This window comes from Nilaparvata lugens, chromosome 2, assembly GCF_014356525.2.
Source record: "Nilaparvata lugens isolate BPH chromosome 2, ASM1435652v1, whole genome shotgun sequence".
NCBI classification, from domain to species: Eukaryota; Metazoa; Arthropoda; class Insecta; order Hemiptera; family Delphacidae; genus Nilaparvata; species Nilaparvata lugens.
Window position 1 is genome coordinate 69,949,394 of NC_052505.1, and position 18,536 is coordinate 69,967,929.

The 18,536-nt window shown below is 36.4% G+C and overlaps 1 protein-coding gene across 2 annotated transcripts; it reads left to right on the forward strand.

Moving 5' to 3' along the window:
- The first annotated feature begins 20 nt into the window (after window positions 1-20).
- On the forward strand, window positions 21-18,216 carry LOC111049306 (protein mono-ADP-ribosyltransferase PARP16). Of its 2 annotated transcripts, XM_039421579.1 has the most exons (7): window positions 21-405; window positions 1,246-1,404; window positions 7,577-7,729; window positions 13,474-13,683; window positions 14,328-14,493; window positions 15,905-16,049; window positions 16,896-18,216. In XM_039421579.1, the coding sequence occupies exons 1-7, from the start codon at window positions 370-372 to the stop codon at window positions 17,056-17,058; spliced, it is 1,032 nt and encodes a 343-aa protein (XP_039277513.1). In that variant the 5' UTR covers window positions 21-369; the 3' UTR covers window positions 17,059-18,216. The 2 variants fall into 2 exon arrangements, with proteins under 2 accessions (XP_039277513.1, XP_022191036.2); XM_022335344.2 differs by lacking the exon at window positions 1,246-1,404 and having other exon boundaries at window positions 23-405.
- Window positions 18,217-18,536: the final 320 nt, after the last annotated feature.

An 18,536-nucleotide genomic window follows, 5' to 3' on the forward strand; every position in this document is an offset into this window, starting at 1 on the left:
AGCTGACGTTGACTTTTGACTACAGTATGTTTTTTATTTTGAAATTTCTTGTAAAATGTCTGGAATTCCAGTTTAATTTTGTTCAAATCAAATTTACTAATAAAATTCTAAATTACGACTCATTATGAATTTGTAAATTACCAGTTCGGAGCTTTTAGATTGTTAAATTTTATTAAATTATCACAATAGTTCAACTTTTTCATTAAAAATGACTGCCGTAAAAATACTTCACTAGAAGTATCACAAAAAATCAAAAATTTATTGGAGCTTTTGGAGAGTGATGTTACTGCCGCTGATGCTAAGTGGAGTTTGTTCATTGCAGCATGTCAGAGCTACAAGTTTGATTCTTGTCTACGACCATTCCCACCAATGTTCATTAACAAGGAGAAAGACATGAACTCTCTGGTAAGTTACATTGCAAATTCTTATTCAGAAGTTCCTAGGCTTTTATTTCATACAATTCATTGCATTCAGTTATTTATTTGTTAACTCGATCCCAACCAAAAATTTGTTGAAATGTATTTTGGCACTGGACGTACACTTACACCCAAAATTACAAACAAGACAATTCAACAATATTAATCAAAGCTTTTGTTGATTGCTGAACCACACTTTGTTTATTTTATAGACTCTAATTAACAAGGAATGTTAAATAAATTTACCAAACTGGTAGATTAGAAACAATGACAAAGCAAGATAGAACACAGATATCACTAGACGATAAAAAGAAAATGCCCGAGCCTAGTAAAGGTGTAGCTGAACAAAATCAATATTTGTGTAATGTTTGTGAAGAAGTGGTCCACGATAACGACAAGGCAGTAGCATGCTGCTGTGATGAAAATAAGTGGTGTCACACAAAATGTGTTAGGATAACGGATGAGAAATACGACCAGATGAAGGAGGGGGCAGGTTATGATCAGGCATGGCTATGTGATAGCTGCTAAACCCATTTAAATAACGAAGCAACACATATCTCTACATTACTGAATAATTCTGACAACTCTGAAACAAATCAATATAAGAAATGCAATACCAGTACGCGTCGTAATACAGCTAGAAGTAGTAATAGTAAAGCCACACAAACTAAATGCTATGACCTGATAATTAAAATCCTGCTAGATGACATAAATTAACTCAAGGACGAAATCGCTACGTTGAAGATGGATAAGGACTGACTATCGGATGCGTTGGCAAAAAACAGATGTGATATACAAGCTTGAAAATACAATTTTTGAATTCACACAGGGACTTTACCCAATGCCATCAAACCCAATAAGAAGGAAAGCAGAGGATGAAACAAAAATTCTAGTAAGTGAGGCGGAGCTTGACGAGGGAGCGCGGGATGTGACGACGGCGGAGCGGTGCGACTGTGGGGATGACCCTAGCCCACCAGATCGAGTTGAGGTAAGACCAAAGAGGACTACTCAAACTACAAAACCCCAGACCGACAACACTGATTACCTATTAATAATCGGTGACTCACTGCTAAAGGATGTAAATGACTTGTTATTGGAAGAAGATATAACACATAAGGCGGATATAAAAATAATTCATGGTGGTAAAATTCAGGATGTCAGCAGATTCATAAAAAACCAAAATCACCTACCAAAGAATGTAGTATTGAACATAGGCTCAAATAACATACCCAATGCAAGGACCCCAAATCATGTCATGCGCGTACTGTGGCTGACAATAGAGGCTAATCAAAAGATTCACCCTGAGACAAAGTGGCATATCTGTTCTATTCCCTACAGAGAAGAGTGCAACGATCGATTCACCGATGAATCTAATAAGGCGCTGCAGTTCATGTGCCAACAACTACATGTAACATTCATAGATAATACACAGCAACTAAATAAGACACACCTCAAATGGGATGGAATTCATCTGAATGAACAAGGACCTAGAATTTTGGCCGAAAACATCAGAAAAACACTAACACCTGAAAATAGTCAAACCCACCCAAACGATTGCATAGCCTCATCACGCTTCAAAAAATAGACAATAACTAGAAAACACCAAGTTTCCCCCATGATATAAAAACCAATGCTGGATTATCCTACAAACAAAATCCACTCCATAGAAAAGTGCACAATAATAGTAAACAGAAGACAAATTCACTTAAAATATATCACATTAACATCCAAAGAGGATTACTGGGAAAAGTAGATAGATTGCTGATAGAGCTACATCAACACACTCCGGATATCCTTATTATAACGGAACATGGCCTAAGAGAGGAGGAACTCATAACTACCCACATTACGGGATACTCACTTACAACCTATTTCTGCCGGACTCAACTCTTATGGGGTGGAGTGGCGATTTATAGAAATGACAACAATCAATTATCAGTTGAAGAGATCAAACCTCAAGAAACATATCACCCGGTGGAACAAAAATTCGAAATAGCTCTAATAAAAATCCAACTGAAAAAGCAAAAACTGATAATAATTGGAACATACAGATCTCCAAACCCCGGAGGAGTAAACGAATACCTCACCCACCTGGGACGTTTCCTCCAAGATTACTCGGCTAAACAAAACAAAACAGTAATTCTTGGCGACACAAACATAGATACACTAAAATCCGAAAATGCAAGCTTCATTGACCTTAAGAATACTTTAATTTAACACGGCTGCGACATATTTGACCTTCCAGCAACCAGAGTAACTGAAACGTCAGCTACAAGTATAGATGGTTGCTACCATAATATACCAGCAAGCGAAATAGCAGCTTCTGTACATGATAACCACATCTCTGACCACCTATCAATACTGTGTATTATAAGATGGAGAAAGATCATATGATTAAGTATAAGTTCAACAGAAACTACACTCCACAACTTGGAAAAACTGAAACTCAGATTGAGCCGCATAGATTGGGAACACACAAACTACCATAGGACTCTGAAGCTAAGTATGATAACTTTGTTAGAATACTGCGACAGAACATAGATGATGTCATGCCAAGGGAACCAAAGAAAATAACATCAACTAAAAATCACGTTTTTTGGTATGAAGAAACCATAAACCTCAAAAACAGATTAAACCAGGCCTATGAAAGACTACTGCTGACACGCTCACAAACTGATAAACTCACCTATGAGAAAACAAAGAAGATATATGAAGCCGAAGTAAACAACAAGAAGAAGTGATCAATTGTATTAAAAATTCAGCAGACCAACGAAAAAAGGAAAGAACTGTGGAAAATCATAAGTGAAGAAAGATGTAAAAAATACTCAACTACTAAGGACAATGTGCATCTCAAGCACAATGGTCGCACTATCATAGACCGACCCGTACCATGTTTGTAACATCCTGAATTGTGCATTTATTGAGCCGCCGATAGAGTCAGTGGGGGACACAACTGATGACTGTTTGGGGCAAGAAAATACAACAGTAGTACTCAGCGAATTTCGAACCATCATAAGTGCTGAACTGAGCAGAATAATAATTAAGAAGCTAAAGGCCAATAACTCTTCAGGACATGATGAAATCACTGGAAAAATAATAAAATATTGTGAAGAAGAACTAAAACAGCCACTTATAGACATAATCAACACATCGTTTGAACAGGTAGCATTTCCAAAAAGCCCAAAGATATCTAGAATCTTTCCTAAGTTTAAAAAAGGTGACAAGACTGACCCTAAAAACTATAGACCTATTGCTAACATCCCAACAACATCAAAAATTATAGAACGGGCAGTCTACGATCAGTTGATTGAATACCTTGAAACTAACAATTTGATATCGGTACATGAGCATGGCTTTAGAAGAGGGCGTAGCACATCAACGGCTATTGCAGAGTTGTGCAATAGTATAAATAGGCGGCTATGGCAAGAAAAACAAGCAGTGTCCGTCCGGCAGCCTATTTGTTGACTTACACTGAGCTGAGAGACTCTAAAACTAAAATTGAAAAAACTCAAAATAAAGGGAAAGACGCTGGCAATGGTGGCTGGAGGACCATCTGTCTGACCGGAAGCAAAGCGGTGTTGAAATTGAACACCATCAACAAATCGTCTCTCCGGACCGTAAACAGAGGCGTGCCGCAACGATCAATACTGGCACCACTACTTTTTCTAGTGTATGTTAACGATCTATCCAGTGAAATTGAAAGGGGTACGAACTGCATATTATTCGCAGATGGCACTACAATACTAGTATCACACAAAAATCAGGATCCAAATCACAGTCCAATAGATACAACTCTGGAAGAAGCAACGCATATCTGCAATAAACTGAACCTAACAATAAACAAACAACATGTAAAATTCAAACCAACTACCAATACTCCAGCAGATCCTACAAACAATCAAATCACCATAGCCACTCATACACAATTTCTGGGCATCATTGTTGATAGCAAACTTTCCTGGCAACCTCACATCGAAAAACTCTGCAAAAAACTGTCATCTGTGGTATATGTAGTTCGAAGACTGCGGAGCATACTGGGGGAAAAAGCAGCATTCATAGCATACCATGCATTATTTGTCTCCTATTTGAGATATGGCATAGTAGCATGGGGTTCAGCACCACAAGTACACCTTGCAAAAGTCCTTGTCATTCAAAAAAGAGCACTGATAACAATACTAAAAGTAAGCACAATGGAACACTACGAGCCGCTGTTTAAGAAACACAATTTACTCACAGTGATTTCCATATACAGGGTGATTCTTAATTATGGTAAAATAATTTAATACGTGATAGTAGAGGTAAAAATAATAAAAAAAGTTCTAATAAATATATATCCATAAACGCTTTATTAGCGAGCTATACAGGGTGAAAGGTTTCGCCCGGAATTCAGTTCCTCTGGTTAAATACACCGATGCTGAATTGTTTGGGGACTAGTTTTTGAAAAACTTATGCTGGATTCATATGGAAAAATATCTGAAAAATTGAATAAAACCAGTCTGGAAGCTGTAGTGTGAGTAGTTTTTGAGAAAAAAGTTGAAATATGCAAAAAATCTAACTAGAAAAACACAGACTTCTACGTTTGATGCCCAATAACTTTCTTAAATGACGAGTAAACAAATATTTTTTTGCAATAAAAATTGTAGAGAATTTAATTCTGAGAAGAATTATGTAAGCTGTGTGAACCAAATTTAAATAAAATGTATTCTTATGTAGTACATTACACCACAAAAATTTGCTGTTTTATGAGGAGAGAACTAATAACTCATAAGTTGTAGCTGATTGCAAATAGAATATTCGGTTTTTTATGAAAAGTTTTATTTTTAAATGAAAGTAACATATCTAAATGATATTAAACTTATACCAAAAGACTAAAGATGATGTTCAAAGTGACCTTTAATTAAAAAGTTACCATAATTATGAATCACCTGTATATCCTGGAGACAATAATTTCAGCAAAGAAGACAAAACCCGCACTAAGAGGTGACAGACATGGTCTTCATACTAGGAACACTAAGGACATAGACCTTCCAATGCACCGTCTCGCTAAATTCAAGGACTCTCCAGCTTACGCAGGAGCCTTCTTCTTCAATAAACTGCCCGTCATACTGAAGAACATTGAGGATGACACTCACTTTGCCAGGGCACTCAAGCGCTACCTGATAGAGAGACCGTACTACACCACAACAGAGTATGTACAGGAGCATACATACAGTCACTACACGGGACGGATGGGGGGACCAACAAGACTAACGCGAAAACCCCATTGAAGGGAAGATATTTGACGATTCCCCGATCACCAGACTGTGGAGAAGACTGGACAAGTAGCAAGTAAGTAAGTGGGGTTTTGGAAACAAGACGGGACTAGGCGCGGATCTTTCTTGTTACTTCTTACTTGTTACTTCTGTTGTCCGCAGTCTGCTGACCGGGGAATCGTCATTGTCCCTTGAACGGGGTTTTCCACGGCACTAGCCGTTATCTGAGGTGGGTGTAGCCTATGTGATGTCGTGATGGGAAATTTTGAAGGTTTTGTGTTTCGAGGTTATATTCACACTTTCATAGTTTCAGTTTGTAATCAAAGTTTTTTACAATTCCAATTCTAAATTCATTGTCTGTTTAACTAACTTCAACTTTTAAAGTGATAAGTTTTTTCTTATACAATTTTCAACTCTCAGGATATGTTATTTCGAAGCCTTTGTTCTGGTATCTCCACAGTGAAGCTTGTGCGCGCTGGTTTACTGCATAAAAATATAGCTGTGAATAGATATTATCCTGTTAGGAATTTATTTCAGTCACCAGTCCTTCATCATGGTGAATTTGAGTGGACCGATCCAAAATCAGAAGACGAAGTTGTGAATATTACTTTCATTGACAAAGATGGGAAGAAAATTGATATTCGAGGAAAAGTCGGTGATAATGTCCTATTTCTAGCTCAGCGATATGGAATTGAAATGGAAGGTGCATGTGAAGCATCTCTAGCCTGTACAACTTGTCATGCTTATGTTGAAGGTGAACATTTTGACATCCTACCAAGTCCACATGTATGCTCCTCAAATTATTCTGCAACGGTGTAATAAAGCTGGTCCTTTAAGTACCTCTTCAAAACCTTTGCTAGCGCGTCTTTGTTTTCTAGTAGTTTTAGACTATCTGGGAGCAAGTTGAACAGGTATGCCTCTGCATAAGACGGAGAATCGCTGAGCTTTTTCAATCTATGTTGCGGGAGGTCTATGTTGTGATTATGTCTTGTCTCATACCTGTGCCTGTCTTGTCTAAAGATTGGGTTCGAATTCTTGACCAAAAAAATGACTTCCAAGAGAGAAACTGCCGTTAGTATTTCTGTTTTGTTGAAAAGGGGTTTGCAATGCTCAATGTAGTTGGCTCTTGGAATATTTCTTATTGCTCTCGTTTGGATTTTTATAACTCTGTCTAGGTTTTCTTTTGCAGATGATCCATACCTCAAGTGTGAGTCAAATAGCGAGTGGTAGGCAGTTATTGCTGTTTTTTCATCGTTTATATTTCTTATTCTCCTAATGACAAATGTTGCTGATAAAAGTTTCCTACATAGACACTCTATATGCTGTTTCCATGACAGGTGATTGTCTAGAATGACACCAAGAAATTTCGTGCATCCGACTGTTTGCCCAGTGCTATTTTGTTGTTCGCGCTGTACATTGTGAGTCGGCGTGAAATTCATGAGCACTGTTTTGTTGTTGTTAATTGCCAGTCTCATTTCGCTGCAAATTAGTGTTGCTTCTGCAAGCGTAGAGTCAACAAGGTTATTTTGTGTCACATTTTTATTTGCAGGGAGTAGAATAGTGGTGTTGTCCGCAAAAAGAATGCACTTTTTTTGCATTGAAGCCTGTCTGGAAGGTCATTTATATATACTAGAAAGAGCAGTAACCCTAGAATCGAGCCCTGTGGCACAATACCCCTCCTTACAAGTCGGAATGACGACTTTTATGAATCTATTGGTGTTTTCTCTTGAAAATCCAGTTCCACATACTGCCTTCTGTCCGAAGGTGTCGAGCGACTTTATCGATCGACCGGGTCGACAGAGTCGATCGACATAGTGTGGACGCGGCTTTATGGGATGTTCTGGGTCTGTATATCGGTACTGTATTTGTTTACTTTTACAATATTTTTGATATTTTTTCTGATTGCAGCTTGAAGTTGTTGATAGGACACCATCATTTTCACTTTTGAAAAAAGTGTTGAGCTCGTCCAAGTCTTCCATGATTGCAGATGTTATTGACTTGGTGCATTGGGTGCTAGTGCAATCAAAAGGACCAACTTTCAAGTCAATCGCAAAAAATCAGGTAGGCCACTAAACTCACTAGGCATTTCGACATTTTCATTCATTCATTAACTTTTTCTTTCTCATGCATTATCCTATTTCAACCCCAATATTCATTTTTCAGCATCCTCAGCAGCTATCAATTGATTTATTAATTTTATGGTAAGTCCATTATAGAGCCAGGGTCATGTCATTAAAACACAAAACGAGAAAGCCTACTTTTAAGATGAGTAAGAATGGATAAAAAGCAAGCATAACAAAAACACAATAAAACAAAAAGTAATAAAAACGAGCTTACCAAGCTGCTGTCTAACATTAAAAGCCTACGTGATATCAGATCAATATTAAATGTTGTATCAATGTTGTTCCTTCCCAATCATATGTATAGATTAGATTACATTAGATATGTATCATGTCCTGAACATCTACAATACTGGACAGAGGATGGGTCAACATTCAACTTATATAGGTAGAAAACACATAATAAAATGTTTAAACAGGAAAACCAGTCATATAGATCACTCAGACTAGTACTCCTGCTTTAGCCTACTTAATCACATACAGGACATAGTTAGGCAGTCCAATTATTATAAAACTCATCTAATGTATGAAATGGTCTCTCAACCAGCCAATCTCTGAGTTTAATTTTGAAATTCCTGATGTCTATGTTGTGATTATGTCTTGTCTCATACCTGTGCCTGTCTTGTCTAAAGATTGGGTTCGAATTCTTGACCAAAAAAATGACTTCCAAGAGAGAAACTGCCGTTAGTATTTCTGTTTTGTTGAAAAGGGGTTTGCAATGCTCAATGTAGTTGGCTCTTGGAATATTTCTTATTGCTCTCGTTTGGATTTTTATAACTCTGTCTAGGTTTTCTTTTGCAGATGATCCATACCTCAAGTGTGAGTCAAATAGCGAGTGGTAGGCAGTTATTGCTGTTTTTTCATCGTTTATATTTCTTATTCTCCTAATGACAAATGTTGCTGATAAAAGTTTCCTACATAGACACTCTATATGCTGTTTCCATGACAGGTGATTGTCTAGAATGACACCAAGAAATTTCGTGCATCCGACTGTTTGCCCAGTGCTATTTTGTTGTTCGCGCTGTACATTGTGAGTCGGCGTGAAATTCATGAGCACTGTTTTGTTGTTGTTAATTGCCAGTCTCATTTCGCTGCAAATTAGTGTTGCTTCTGCAAGCGTAGAGTCAACAAGGTTATTTTGTGTCACATTTTTATTTGCAGGGAGTAGAATAGTGGTGTTGTCCGCAAAAAGAATGCACTTTTTTTGCATTGAAGCCTGTCTGGAAGGTCATTTATATATACTAGAAAGAGCAGTAACCCTAGAATCGAGCCCTGTGGCACAATACCCCTCCTTACAAGTCGGAATGACGACTTTTATGAATCTATTGGTGTTTTCTCTTGAAAATCCAGTTCCACATACTGCCTTCTGTCCGAAGGTGTCGAGCGACTTTATCGATCGACCGGGTCGACAGAGTCGATCGACATAGTGTGGACGCGGCTTTATGGGATGTTCTGGGTCTGTATATCGGTACTGTATTTGTTTACTTTTACAATATTTTTGATATTTTTTCTGATTGCAGCTTGAAGTTGTTGATAGGACACCATCATTTTCACTTTTGAAAAAAGTGTTGAGCTCGTCCAAGTCTTCCATGATTGCAGATGTTATTGACTTGGTGCATTGGGTGCTAGTGCAATCAAAAGGACCAACTTTCAAGTCAATCGCAAAAAATCAGGTAGGCCACTAAACTCACTAGGCATTTCGACATTTTCATTCATTCATTAACTTTTTCTTTCTCATGCATTATCCTATTTCAACCCCAATATTCATTTTTCAGCATCCTCAGCAGCTATCAATTGATTTATTAATTTTATGGTAAGTCCATTATAGAGCCAGGGTCATGTCATTAAAACACAAAACGAGAAAGCCTACTTTTAAGATGAGTAAGAATGGATAAAAAGCAAGCATAACAAAAACACAATAAAACAAAAAGTAATAAAAACGAGCTTACCAAGCTGCTGTCTAACATTAAAAGCCTACGTGATATCAGATCAATATTAAATGTTGTATCAATGTTGTTCCTTCCCAATCATATGTATAGATTAGATTACATTAGATATGTATCATGTCCTGAACATCTACAATACTGGACAGAGGATGGGTCAACATTCAACTTATATAGGTAGAAAACACATAATAAAATGTTTAAACAGGAAAACCAGTCATATAGATCACTCAGACTAGTACTCCTGCTTTAGCCTACTTAATCACATACAGGACATAGTTAGGCAGTCCAATTATTATAAAACTCATCTAATGTATGAAATGGTCTCTCAACCAGCCAATCTCTGAGTTTAATTTTGAAATTCCTGATGTCTAAATCTTTTAGGTTGGCCGGTAGAGAATTATAAATTTTTGGCCCGCTATACTGTGGCGACTTTTCAAAGAGAGTGGTTATGTGAGCTACAGAAGAAAACATGTTGGAGTGGCGGGTATTATAATGATGTGAATCTCCATGGCGGCTGAAAGTGTTATTATTTTTCTTAACATAGGTACATATCTCTAGGATGTAAAGAGAGGTCAAGGTGAGGAGTTTTCCTCTCCTAAAAAGCTCACGACAGCTATATGTTAGGGGCTTGTTAACGATCACCCTGACCGCTCTCTTTTGGACCTTGAATACCTTTTCAGCTGTAGATGAGTTTTCCCAAACAATGATACTATATTTTAGGAATGGGTAAAAATATCCATAATAAACACTTAGCAATGACTTGAAACTTATTGCTCCTCTAAGTACCCGTAGCGAAAAACAGGCAGAACTCAGCTTTATACACAATCTATTAGTGTGTTCCAATCAAGTAGCACACCCAGGAATTCCTCGGAATCCACATCTTCTAGCTGAATCTGAGTATAGATGTTACTCTGTGTGGATTGTGTTGATCTGGAAAGCATCAGTGTTGTTTTGTTCAGATTCATTGACAAACCATTGACTAAAAACCAAGTTTCTTTATTTTCTATTCATGTGGGATATTTTGAGAAATAACTCCAACATTGGCACTTGAAATCATGAATGAAGTATCATCTGCATATTGTAAAACTGGTCTATTTGTACAAGTTGATAAATCATTCACATATATTATGAACAACGTCGGTCCCAATATTGATCCCTGAGGAATACCGGCAGTTATAGGAGCCCACTTTGACCTGAAAATGCTCTGACTCAAAGAAACCTGTGTGGATTGCCGCCTGTCACTCAAATAAGACTTGAAACATGCCAAAGACTTGCCCCAGAAACCATATTTTTCCATTTCTTTCTAAAGGATATTATGTACCACACAGTCATTCGCTTTTGACAACTCACATATGAGGCCACATACTGATTTTGAAGAGTCAAGTGCCAAAGATATACAGTCCACAAGTTTTGTGACAACGGATTCTGTACTCAGTCACCTAATAAAACTGTGTCTTACTTAATATTTCATTCCTCAGCAGGAAATTGAAGATCTGCTCATTAGCAGCCTTTTCGAAAAGTTTAGAGAATGCAGAAAGAATTGATATTGGCCTATAGTTGCTGAAATTTTCCTTATCACCTTTTTTAAAAACTGGCTTGATGAGGGCCAGCTTTAGTTTCTTAGGGAATACTCCTAGAGAGAAGGATTGATTTAGAATTTTTGTTAGGGGACCTGCCACAATATCAGCCACAAATCTAAAAACCTTAACAGGAATATCATCCCAGCCAGCTGAATTTTTGTTTTTCAAGGACCTTATAAGCTTTTCTACCTTTTGGGGAGTTGTCATTGAGAAATTAAACTTGAAATGGTTGAGATTGTCAACATTATTGGAGGCCAATACTGAATTACTTACCCGACTGTAGGTGGAGGGTTTGCTGGCAAAGAAATCGTTTAACTCCTCTGCAACCCTTTCAAGCGTGTCAGTAGTATTAGTTGTAGGCCCCTTTTGAGAGGCGCCAATAAAAGGGAGGTTGTTGGGTGCATTCTTACTTTTACCAAGTTCTGTCTTAACCAAATCCCAGATGGCTTTAACCTTGTTATTAGCCTCTACAACAAATTGGTCATTATACTTTCTCTTGGCTAAAGAAATTACTTGTTTGAAAATCCTGTTGTAAGTCCTGTAATAGGCTTTGAAAACTGGGTCCTGACTAGTCAAGAACACTTTATGAAGCTCTCTCTTTCTTTTGCTAGATACAACTATACCTGCAGTGATCCAACCCTTTCTTTTGCCAACCCTAACTGAGTCAAAAGTCTTTAAGGAATGAATCATAGTTCACATCAACAGAGAGTGACTTGTCAAAACCCCAACACAAATTTGCAATCCTCTTTCTGAATTCCCTCATTTTTGTCAATAAAAAGTTCCTCCTTTTTATTACTTCAAGTTGTAGACCTTTTTTTGTAGACCCTAGATGATCTGAAGCTCCCAGACTAAAGACAAATCCCTGCGATCCATTTTCATCAGAGACTCTAGTGAAGAAGTTATCTATACAGGTTTGTGATTCAGCTGTAATTCGGGTAGGTATATGAAAACTTGGTGACATTCCATATGACTTGGAAGTTTCTATTACAGCTCTAGAGGCACTGGAATCAACAAGAGTATTAATGTTAAAATCTGCAGCGAAAATTATGTCGTCATATTTCTTCTTACCCACCCCAATTGTATGAAGGACTGAGTCCAGAAGTTCCAGGAACTCCCCCTCATTCTCATAACTGGGTATTCGGTATATTGGAATTATGAGTAATTTATCATTCTTAATTTCAACAACGGATGCCTCAAAAACTTTTTCCCTGCAAAAACCCTAAGATCATCTCTGACCTTGAACTCAACACCCTCCCTAATCAAAATCGCTGAACCACCCCTATCAGCTGAATCTCTTGCATAGAAGTCCGCACAATTATAGCCCTGTATAGATTTGAGGAGTTCAATGTTAACATTTCTCAACCAATGTTCGTTTAAACATATAAAAGGGATGCACTTAGAAAATTGTTGGAGGAAAATTTGAAGGCTCTCCCTATTTCTTACAAAGCCCTGAATATTTAGGTGCAGCAGATAAGGGTGATTTGTCATAATGGGTGCATCAAAATCTTGTACATTAATAAACCTTCCTTTCAACCTCTGGTTTTTTGGCATCTCAGAGCTCAGTTTAGCGGTTACACTTCCTCTTATAAAAAAGGAAGTGTAGTTAATGGAGATGATTCCAAATTTGACAATCTATTCTCTATACATTCTATTATTCTATCACTGACAAATCTTTTCCCAAACTTATTTAGGTGCAGTCCGTGAGAGGTATGGAATCTCTTTCCGATTCTGCTCACATCAATAAAACTACAATTCGAGAACCGATCACATGTTCTCTGCATTCCACCGTTAGTTTGTGCTATTGCCTTATTTACACAGAACCAGTATATATGATTTTTTATTGTAAAAACGAGCTTACCAAGCTGCTGCCCAACATTAGAAGCCTAAGTTCTGATATCAGATTAATATTAATGTTGTATCAATGTTGTTCCTTCACAATAATATTGATGATTAATAAATATATGATTTGTGATTGTATCCACAAATAAACAAATATTAATCTTACCATGTGGAGCCTGAATAACTAATTAGATAACCAATGGTCCATTAATCTATATGATGAAATACCGTACGGAAACAAAATTATTAGAATTTCTAATGAAGTGTTATAACTTATAGATATAATATTATGTATAATTCATGCGGGTATTCTCTTTCAGTTCGAATCTGTACTAAATAAAGTGCCATGTGATACAGCTGCTAAAAGACCAAATTGCATATATGAAGTCGTATATCCGGAAAATATGGGTTCAAGCGTCAAATGGAGCAAATTAAAAGAAGAATATGGCTCGCTGTATGCCTACCACGGTAGCAAACTAGAAAACTTCCACTCCATTATCAACAATGGACTCTTGGTATCATTGACTAAGGTAAACTTCAATCACTAATATTTTTCGGTTACTACTCAGAATTTACTGGTGCTACGGTGAAATCTACTCTACAGTAACATTTCATTAGACCTATTTATCAATTTTGATTAGATTTTGCCTTAAATTTATTTTTAAAATCGGGTCGGAATCACCTCAAGATGTAGATCCACTCATTTCTAATCACTATTCAAAGTCGCCTACAGCTGTTGTGAGCGATTGAGTTGAGCCTAGAGCCTAATTTCATTGTTTTTGATTCACGTTATACAGAGTGGATGAGAACGGCTTAATATCTCATACACAAATGTAATTTGACGGTAGGTATGATTGGGGATCCTACTCAAATTGAAAATACTACTTTAATATGACTGAAAATCTGGTCCATCATTTTGGATCCGCCATTTTGAATGCAACTTTATTTTTTTTCAAATAGGAAGGTGGTCATGCGATACATTATTTTTATATGGAATTTTAAGAAAAAATGAATGGTGAAAACCGCATATCGATATCTCAAATCGTTTCGAAGATATTGCAACTTTATCTTTTGATGTAATACGGGCCTCTGAATTTAAACATTTTCAATTTTATAAAAGTGAATAAAAGGATAACGAAATGCTGGTTGTGCTATTGAATGTTGTCTTTTTCAGACAGCTGTATTTGGGCTTGGTGTTTATCTGTCGAGTGAGCTGCTGGTCAGTCTGCCTTACTCTTCGACGGGCTTCGGCTGGGGCAAAAGTGTGATGGGCGGCGAATTGAGTGTCGTTGCTCTGTGTGAAGCTATCAATCATCCCAGCGTTCATTGTCAAACCAAAAGTAAGGGCTCTTCTCATTCAAGACCATTCTAGTGGATGTTGAAATGCTACTGTAGTGCAGTCCTAATAAAAACTGACCTTACTGCACCAAAACAAGACAGGTTGATAGGTTGCGCTGAAAAAATGAAGAATAAAAATCTTCTGATTTTAAAATTGTCATGATTTGGAAACACGAAAAGTCAAGATTCAACTTATTAGAACTCATGTAGGCCATAACTTGAGTTCCCCCTGAAAACGTGATAACTGTCAGATTTCTTCAAATAATATTGAAAATGTTAAGAGCTAGTTTAGGAAAGGAATCTTGGGTCCTTGTCATAGAGCAGTCAATCCTACAACCATTCCATGTCAAGTCAAAATTTCTTTTTTCCAAAATTTCATTTTTACTATAAGTAGGGTACAGTTCTCGAAATATCAGGAATGCCCCTACAAGACAACACGTCTGTGTTTAGGGGTGGGTTCCGGGTAGCCTGAACAGGTCTACAATGTCACCTTGTATTGTGGCTGTGGAAGTCACTTTCACATAGTGACTAGTGGTTCCCAAAGAGATTTTTGGGTATTTGTGTGTGTGCGTGCGTGTGTGTGTATCTCATCTCCTCCCAATTAACGGAGTAACTTGAAAGTTGGAACTTGAGGTCCTTACACTATAAGGATCCGACACGAACAATTTCGATCAAATGCTATTCAAGATGGCGGTTAAAATGGCAACAATGATGTCGAAAACAGGGGTTTTTCGCGATTTTATCAAAAACGGCTCCAACAATTTTGATCAAATTCAAACCTATAATAGTCATTTATAAGCTCTATCAACTGCCACAAGTCCCATCTCTGTAAAAATTTCAAGAGCTCTGCTCCAAATATTCAAATTTTGATGTTAGATTTCCAATTATCAGACTTTAGAAACAATTTAAACGAAACATTTTAATTGGAAAAGATTGAGCATGAAAATCTCTTCAATTGACCAGTAACATTTTCACCTAAAATTGAAAATAAGCTCAAAATTCGAGAAATGTGATTATTCAAGATATTATTCAAATGCATACTCAATGAGAGAGGCAACCATTGATTCTATTTGATCATTCACTGGAAGAGATAGCAGAATTGATCTCGTCAGTTGATCAATTTTAAATTATAATGGAAATTTTCATTTTCATAAGGGCAAGGAAAGTTGTGTGAATGCGCCACACCAGATTTTTATTTTATTTTAATACCTTGGAACATTGTGTTTGTTTCCAGTACTACACTAGTTCAAAAAACTCTATACATGTTCCATGTTCAGTATCAATTTTCTAATCTGGCCAACATCTAATAGTTGTTTATTCTACGAGTTTTATTCAATATATTTATTGATTGTATAGTATCAATGGAACTTCTAAGAGGTAGTTGTATTTGAAACTATGTTTTTTCATTGGTAGCCGGTGATAAGTCAAGAGCATTCGCCAACGATAGTATGGCTGGAGAAGTTCCACATAAGTATTATGTTGTGGCAAACAGTGATTTGGTTCGGATCCGCTATCTGCTCTTCTACACAAGATCGCTTCCCAAACCAGAACATTCAGGGTGAGTAAATGATAACACTAAACCTATTTCAAATATTTTGTTTAATGTTTGGGTGCTCAATTTTTCATCTATGACGTTGACAGTCGATAAAACGCGACTATAATATAAAACCTGTATGCCACAATTTTTAGTCATGTTTATTATTTGTACCTAACAGACGTATTCTATTCAAGAAGAATCCTACTTATTTCCCACCCGATACCTTTTTATACTCGTATTAAATAAGTTCGTATTTTTATTTTTTATGAATGAATAATATGCCAACAAATATCTTGTACAAGTAACTTCAAGCTCAGTATTAAAGAAAAGCCAATTCAAATTCATCAAGATTGCGTTATTTATATGAATTTTATTTTCAATAATATTTGTCTACATTGGGAATGATGTTGAAAAATGATTCAGTACCGTAAAATTTGAAAGGTTTAACGTGTGAATAGGATATTTTTGTGTCGAACCTTTCCATTAAAACTATGAGTAAGAAATTATTGATTGTAACTTTGAAACATATAACAATATTAATGACCAAGTATTGTTACTATTATTTATCTTAATAATCTTTAGAACTGGTAACATCGTAATACAAAGATAACTCCTTCAATATAGAACAGCGGCACTTATAATGTGCCAGTTGGTACTGTTAAAATTAAAATAGAAACCGGCACTAGAGTGACAAATATGCACCATTGATAACAACAAGCTATATAGTAAAAGTGATACAGTTATAAAATTACTTGTAACAATTGATTCAGTGAAAGATATCATGGCTAATATGGGTATGAGCCCAATTCGGATAGTAATTAATTACTACAAGCCAATGCCTGATCAGATTCTCATATTTAATTTCAGACAAATGAAACAAGGCTCTTGGTTTTGGTGGCTTGGACAGCACAAACTTCTCGCCGGCATTTTTGGCTACGTCATTCTGCTAGCATCTCTCGGTCTATCGAATAATCAAAATGTTATGCGTTACTACAGAATGTTTCTCAATAAAGCTGGACTCTTATCCTAAAAAGACACATTATAATTAACGTTATCGATGTTGCTTTATAAGTGTGTTCAAATCTGTGATAGTGACTTAGTTTTGTATTACCTAAATTACTTGGGTTATTTATTCGTGTTTAGCTTTTTTAAATCAAACATGCTATTAATAAAAATGAAAAGCAAATCTCTGCATTAATTCATATTATAGACATTCATAAAATTTATTTTTCGCGAATACTCAAATAGGCTATCAAATTATTTCTTCAACAGTGGGTTCGGAACTCACCGAAAAGTGGTTCATTCATCCCTCATCATCATCCATCCCATTACCCATGTACAAGCCTAGATCTTATGTCGGCATCAACCTCATAAAGAATGAAATGTCTTTTTGGCCATAAATATTATCCATTAATAACACTATAACTAATATTTTGAGTTTAATATTTTGATCCTTTAGTAGGTGTAGTACTTCAGTCAGACTAAGAAAAATTCAAACGGACGTTTGTGTGCGTTGGGGAGGGATTTTTTCTCCGTCTATTGCAGTTTGTGTTTGTCTCAGGCCTATATGCAACATCTCGGTTTAAACGAAGATAGATAAAGCATTTATTTAAACCCGGAATAAAACTCTTCATAATAAATGCAACCAAAACAACATTTAATTGTGAATTAACGCTGAACATAGATGGTGCTTGTGACCCTTATTCGTCAGCCGGAGTGACCAAAAGCCGACGCCTACACTAACCTGGCTAGTTCCTATTCCTGTTAGTCCAAAATAATGGGAACAGAAGAGGGTCAATGGTGTTTCATTCTCTCATTTTTGTCCATCTATAAATCATTACTCCTTTCTACAATAATCTGAATAATTGTTTAAAACGTGAGACTTATATTAATCCATTATTTTGTAACGTAAATAATTTAATTAACAAGTCAGCCTTCATCATATAGATTTACTGATTGTTATAGTTTACTATTTCTATGCAAGCTTGAACATTCCATGCTACCAAAGCTGTTTCCAAACTTCAATTATTGTGATTACCACCTTTGTACTTGATTTTGAACCACCCCTGTACCAGTATTAGGTTAAGCGTAAATTTGTAAAATATGATTGATATTGATTTGGTGAGAACCAAAGAGTGTCATGTATGAATTTGTAAATTTATAAACTATTAAAGAGGAATGAAGAATTCTTATTTCTTGAAATTCATCCTGAAATAATTAATTAAAATATTTGCTTGTACCAGAACACTATGCCTAGTAGGTTTCGTGTTGATTGGGCAGTGCTTTGGCTCAAGGTCTGCGGCTCCTGCTTCAGTTTTCTCGCTTGCAACAAATTGTAAATTCCGCCTTGAGCCTCTTTGGGTGTATTCTCCGTATGCATCATCGGTACAAATGCAATTAAACCAAACTAGCTAATGCTCTTTTTAATAGAGGATGATTATTATTAAAGAAGCAAAAGGTGTGACAGCCAACTGAATTTGTGAGAGCCGTACAATGAAAATGTATGCC

Bases quoted from the DNA above. Each gene is read 5' to 3' on its own strand.
- LOC111049306 (XM_039421579.1), top strand. From the start codon at position 370: ATGTTCATTAACAAGGAGAAAGACATGAACTCTCTG. The intron at 13,684-14,327 runs GTAAACTTCAAT...TGTCTTTTTCAG, and splicing joins TCTTGGTATCATTGACTAAG to ACAGCTGTATTTGGGCTTGG. The intron at 14,494-15,904 runs GTAAGGGCTCTT...TTTCATTGGTAG, and splicing joins CGTTCATTGTCAAACCAAAA to CCGGTGATAAGTCAAGAGCA.